Source organism: Harmonia axyridis, chromosome 2, assembly GCF_914767665.1.
Source record: "Harmonia axyridis chromosome 2, icHarAxyr1.1, whole genome shotgun sequence".
In the NCBI taxonomy this organism is placed as follows: Eukaryota; Metazoa; Arthropoda; class Insecta; order Coleoptera; family Coccinellidae; genus Harmonia; species Harmonia axyridis.
In genome coordinates this window covers 59,074,388-59,080,282 of record NC_059502.1, presented here as the reverse complement: position 1 = coordinate 59,080,282, position 5,895 = coordinate 59,074,388, and the positions used below count along the sequence as shown (strand labels likewise).

The 5,895-nt window shown below is 36.3% G+C and overlaps 1 protein-coding gene across 1 annotated transcript; it reads left to right on the top strand.

Moving 5' to 3' along the window:
• Positions 1-319: 319 nt before the first annotated feature.
• Positions 320-5,663, top strand: LOC123673589 (protein lethal(3)malignant blood neoplasm 1-like). Its single transcript, XM_045608170.1, has 3 exons — positions 320-475; positions 2,462-2,815; positions 5,342-5,663. The coding sequence occupies exons 1-3, from the start codon at positions 397-399 to the stop codon at positions 5,632-5,634; spliced, it is 726 nt and encodes a 241-aa protein (XP_045464126.1). The 5' UTR covers positions 320-396; the 3' UTR covers positions 5,635-5,663.
• Positions 5,664-5,895: the final 232 nt, after the last annotated feature.

Genomic DNA, 5,895 nt, shown 5'->3' with positions numbered 1-5,895 from the left:
GAAGTGCAACTTAAATGGTTCATAAAATGGAAAAACAAAAAAAAATTGGAGTAAAAACTCAGTAAGCTTACTAAAATTAAAAGCACACATAAAAAATTGATTCCCTTCAATTACCTTCATTTGAATCTACACATCTATTTGTGAAATGCTTCGTTGTTCACTCATTTAAAATTAGCGAATGACAAAATACATTCTCTTCATCAATCAAGAGTATGACACTCAATAAATATCGATAATGAAGTGGACAAGATTAATTATTCTGACTACTCACATTTTCAATTCTACGATAGCAATAATCGTAGTTATAGATACTTCCTTTTCAACTAACTACTTATAAATACATAAAAACTAAAAGAACTCCTCAAAACATTGCAGTTCACCGCCGAAATAACAAAAATGTACGCATTCACTTGTCTTGTTGTCTTCGTAGGCATTTTCAGTGTCAGTAACTCTCTTATTGGTTTAGAGAGTGGAGGTAAGCTTCAATCATATTTCTTCTAGGATCTTTGAATTTTTGAGAAAACCTATTTCGTAGAAATCATTTAAAGTTTACAATTTTTCTTAGTTATAGTATACTATACCTCAACCTCAATTAACTTAGATCGATAATACGATACATTCATTTCAAACGCTCAAAATCGAAGCATTAAATTTACCATCATAAATCTTACAAAAACCGGTGGACAATGATGAAATTTTGCTTCAATTCAAACATTTTCTATGCCTTTCATCAGCATGAAGGCTCACATTCAATGCAGAAGCTGTGAATTTCCATTGGCAGTGTCGAATATGAAGTTTGGAAACGACGAAAAATCTACTCAGGCAATATTGAAATTGTAAGATTGGGTCCTGAAATATCGAATAGAATAAATTTGTTCGATTGGTTGATTGTAACCCTTTTTTCACTAAATGAGAGGGAAGAGGAGGTATATAAATCTATCACAAATTCAAAGATACTGATATTTGAGCCAATTCAGGACTGATGAAGTGAAATGAAAAAATTTTTATTGAGGAATGATAAAAACGTATCTCAAACAACAAAATCTATAATATTTCATAACGACAATTATATTTATGCTATTTAGCAATTATTAGAATTGAAAACCGAATCGGAGATATTTTGTGAAAAATTCTCTATAAAATGTTTTTCAGGAATAGGATAGCAAGGAGTAAATGATTGAAATTTGGAGAAAAAATATAGGGTTTGCATTTTTTTACATAAATTTGTTAATAATGTGTTCGTCCACTGCAATTATCTATACACTACCTAGCACGTCTCGGCATTGATGCAATAAAATGGACTATTTCTTCTTGACGAATACTATCCCAAGCTACCTGTACTACTGTCCGGTGTACATGATGCTCAACATCAAACTAAGGTTCACGTCTTTCTCCCCGACGTCATATAACGCTTCTTCGACCATCATGTGCACTCAAGAAGAATCGAGATTCATCAGAAAAGACGACCTGATGCCATTCCACATTCTAATGTTGATGTTCTCTGCACCACTGTAATCGTTGCCGCCGATGCTCAACCGTCAGAGGTAACACAAGATGGGTTCGATAATGCTGCAGTCCAAAAGACCTTATCCGGCGGTTAACCGTTCGGACAGTTACAGGATTGCCTTGTTCTCCTAACCACTCATCTGCCAAAGATCCAGTTGCCACTATTCGATCTCTATTGGCCATAAGCCTTAGACGTCGATCTTGAAATTCATTTGTGCCCCTTCAATGTCCGGTGCCTTCTCTTCTTCGATTTTGGACATAATCAAACCACGCTTAAAAACATCTCATAACAGTAGTTGGATTTCTGTTCGTACAATTAGCGATTTTTCAAATTCACTTAGCTGGCGATAAATTCCGCGTACACGTACTCTAGGCATTTTAACAACAACTAACAATCGACTTTGGATCTCCTCAAACATATGGTTTGTTGTAAAATAAAAAAATTGAATATTTGTGAAAAAAACCTTCAAGACTTTTTTTTTCCAAATACAATCATTTACTCCTTGCTATATTATCTATGTTTTACCAACAGAAAATTTTAAATTTTGACAATCAATTCGTATCACAGTTATGTTGTTTTCTCTATTTTATCGGAATAGTTGCGTATTCATTCCACAACAATAGGTGGAACAAAATTCAGTCAAAATGCTTACAAAACAGGTGTTGCACAATTATTATTACATATCAAGTAGTAAAATACTAACATGTTGTGAAGAAAATAATATAGCAAAAGCCTAGAAGTGATTTCCATCGTTCTTTATTCCCTCTGGAATCATCTAATTTAATTTATAACTATAAAAATTATAATTCATAATATATCCTCATATTTCTCAATTTCACCAATAATTATCTTTTTAGATTTACCATAATAATATACATCATTCTAAAATATTCAAGATGTTCAATATCAGAAAATTATAGACTTTGAATCAGTCCTCTTCAACCATTATTTCAGGTGCATCCGCAGGTGGTAGTGTAAAAGTTGGGGGTCGTTTTGGACTAGGAGGATTAGGAAAAATAGGTGGTTCAGCAGGAGGTTTGATTGGAGGTGCAGAAGGAGTGCTTGGAGGAGCTGGTTCTAAAATTGGTGGTTTGCTCCAGAACAAACAACAGATTAATGATGGTCTTTTCGGTTCTTCGGATGAGTCATCATCATCATCATCCTCTTCAAGCAGCGAAGAGCATAACAAACGAGGAAAGAAAAACAAAGGCAAGAAGGGCAAAGGCAAAAAGAATGGACGTGGAATCGATAAACACTCTGGAATTGGATCCCACAATGGAATTGCCACACCAGTTCTCAACTTACTCGGTGAGTATTATTTCTTATCATTATTACCGATAAGCTAAACTTAGTTCCTGCATAGGGTGGGCAAATTTCGATGTTTTAGCACTACAACTTTTGAACCGGAGGAGATAGACTAAATCTGTTACCCCATTCTCGGTCTCTTTTTCTGAGAAACTAACAAGCGTATTATTCATTTTTGGCCACCTTCTTTTGTTTTCGAGTTATAAGCGAAATTTGAAAAAATGGCGATATCGAAAAACATTTATATCTCCGCTCATACAGATGATAGAGCTCTGAAATTAAAACATTATACAGGCATTTTTTTACGTAGAATCCAGTGACGTGCTCGTATTTTCAAAAGAGTTTTTAATTACGAAGCTATGACCCAAAGTTATGTTCTTCCAAATGGGAACACTAGATTTCTCTGCCATTTTTTGAAAGCTTAATTTTTCCTGACCATTACACTTGAATTCTTGTATCTTTGATGATCGTTCCCTAATTTGGTATCTCCTTTTGGCCAAAACTGTTTCGATTCCCTTAAAAACTGAGGTCTATACATCCAGAACTCAATATATAGTTTTGTAGGTGCCTTTCTTGTCGCTAAATCTACAGGATTTTTGCTAGTAGAAACCCACCTCCACTTATCCACATTACTCGAAGTTCTAATTTCTGCGACAATATTTTCAGATTATGATAAACCTAGCTAAACAAATGTTTCGAAAGTTTCTGTAAATAAACTATTTTTCAAAAGTCATTTCCTATGTTATTTAGTGACTGAACTGGAAGAGTTAAATTTCTGATACTTCGTACAACATGGAGAGTTTTGAACGGTAACTACACTGATCAACAATTGCTAGGGATCACTTATGAACTTCTCTTTATTTGTATTTTTTTTTCATGTTATTTCGTGAATATCTGTACATTAATGTTCTCTAAGGAAAAAGTAAGATGTTTTGAGTCGATTATATCAAAGTCTTCCTCACTTCATCGACTCTTGTTCACAAAATCGATTATTATCTGTAGGCTATTACAGGTGGAGTGAAAAGCAATGTGGTATTGGCTATTAAATCTGTTTTTTTCTCTCGTTCAAACACATAAGGTGACAATAATTGAAGAAATGAGAACAATATCAGCTCAGCAGTCATGCCGAGAAGACGTTTGGCTCCTGTGCAACTGGACCAAACCATACGGTGGATACAGGAAGGTTTGTCCCAGCGAGAAGTGTCCCAGCGGTTGAATGTTTCGCAAAGTGTCGTGATTCGGGCTTGGAATAGGTTCATCCAAAACGATGACGACTCAGTAGCTTATGTTCATGGGGGAGGTCAGCAGCGCAGTACAACAGCTGCCCAAGATCGTCTTTTGATCCTCAATGCTAGGAGTAATCCCACTTACCCGGCGTCGCGGCTCAATAGATCACTGAGAGTTGCAACAGGAGGTCTAATTTCGAACCAGACTGTAAGACGACGACTACATGTTCGTGGTTTGAGAGCACGTAGGAGGGTACAACATCCCCGTTTGAATAGGGAACACCGGGTTCATCGACAGCAATGGGCTGAGGAGCACCGCAATTGGACACTTGAAGAGTGGAGCCGATGTTTATTTACGGATGAGTCTAGATTCCGTTTGGTCAACTCCGATGGACGTATTCTTGCTTGGAGGGAAAGAGGTCGAAGGTATGCAGAACAGTTTATGTTACGCACAACAGCTTTTGGCGGAGGTTCTATATGTGTATGGGGAGGCATTTGTTTGAACCAACGCACAGAGTTGGTTGTTCTGCAGAACACCACCATGACCAGCCAGAGATATCACGATATGATTATTGAACCCATAATTGTTCCGTTTGCGGCTGCCGTGGGCGAGAATTTCATTTCAATTGACGATAATGCCCGTCCACACCGTAGTCGTCTGGTTAATGAAGCGCTAGAAACTCATGCTATTGATAGGATGGACTGGCCAGCTCGCTCTCCAGACGTGAATTGCATCGAACATGTCTGGTCTGAGATGTCTAGACAATTGCCAACCTTAGAACAACCGATCAATAACCTGGAGGACCTTTCTAACGCTTTACGGGATATTTGGACGAATTTGCCCCAAAATTTTATAAATCGTTTGATCGAAAGTATGCCTCGTAAGGTAGAATGCTTGAGACGAGCTCGTGGGGGACCAACTAGGTACTAGCTTAACCGAAACTTCAGCCTTCTTGTGGTTTCATCATAAAATTTTTATGTTATTCAAACACAGAATTTTGAGTGTTCCTAATAAAGTCTGTTTTTCTCTCCAACTTTCCATTTTTTCATTCTTTTCTCAAGTGAACCATATTATCAACTGAAAATACTCTGATATCTGACTAAATTTATAATCTTGGAGCGAATATTTCAGAAATAAATTTAGAACAAGTAAGTGATTCCTATCAATTGTTGAGCAGTGTAGTTACAAGCATAAATTCATATTTGACGAAACAGTAGTGAATGTAAATATCTGGATATTTTGAGGGTTGGAGCTATATGTATGAAATATTCCCTATTCCACTAAAATGAATTATTTTTTTAGGATTAACGAAGACCGTATGTCACATCAGCTACGCAGGAGAAGCTGCTATTGAAAAATTGGGTAATTTCGCAATTGGAATGAACTACGAAGTCCGAAAGCTCGATCACGCCATTGCCAACTATGTCACCGACAATATAATCCTAAAAGCTGTGGATACAATAAGAAAGGGACACAATGATGTCGTAAAATTCATTGTTGGCACTCATGTTGCATTCACCAAGTTTGCTACAAACACGATCATAGAAGTGTATAGAACTACAAAGTCTCCCATAAGGGAATTATTGGCATGTTAATTAAATAAATCTCGTGATATATAGTTGAATATTCAATTTCTTTTCTGAACCTCAATATCTATATTCTCAGCTTCCTGCTAAACAGTTCCACATCATGAACTAAAGTTAGAAGAAGAGTAAAGGGTTTTCCAAAAAGATGTTTCATTTTTATATTGAAAAAGAAGATAAAAATTTGAGAGAAATGGATGTTTATTTCATTGTGAAGAAAAAGGTATGTCATTAACGAGGGAAAACGATATCAGCCAACACTGGCGACACAGT

Bases quoted from the DNA above. Each gene is read 5' to 3' on its own strand.
- LOC123673589 (XM_045608170.1), top strand. From the start codon at position 397: ATGTACGCATTCACTTGTCTTGTTGTCTTCGTAGGCATTTTCAGTGTC. The intron at 476-2,461 runs GTAAGCTTCAAT...CCATTATTTCAG, and splicing joins TATTGGTTTAGAGAGTGGAG to GTGCATCCGCAGGTGGTAGT. The intron at 2,816-5,341 runs GTGAGTATTATT...TTATTTTTTTAG, and splicing joins ACCAGTTCTCAACTTACTCG to GATTAACGAAGACCGTATGT.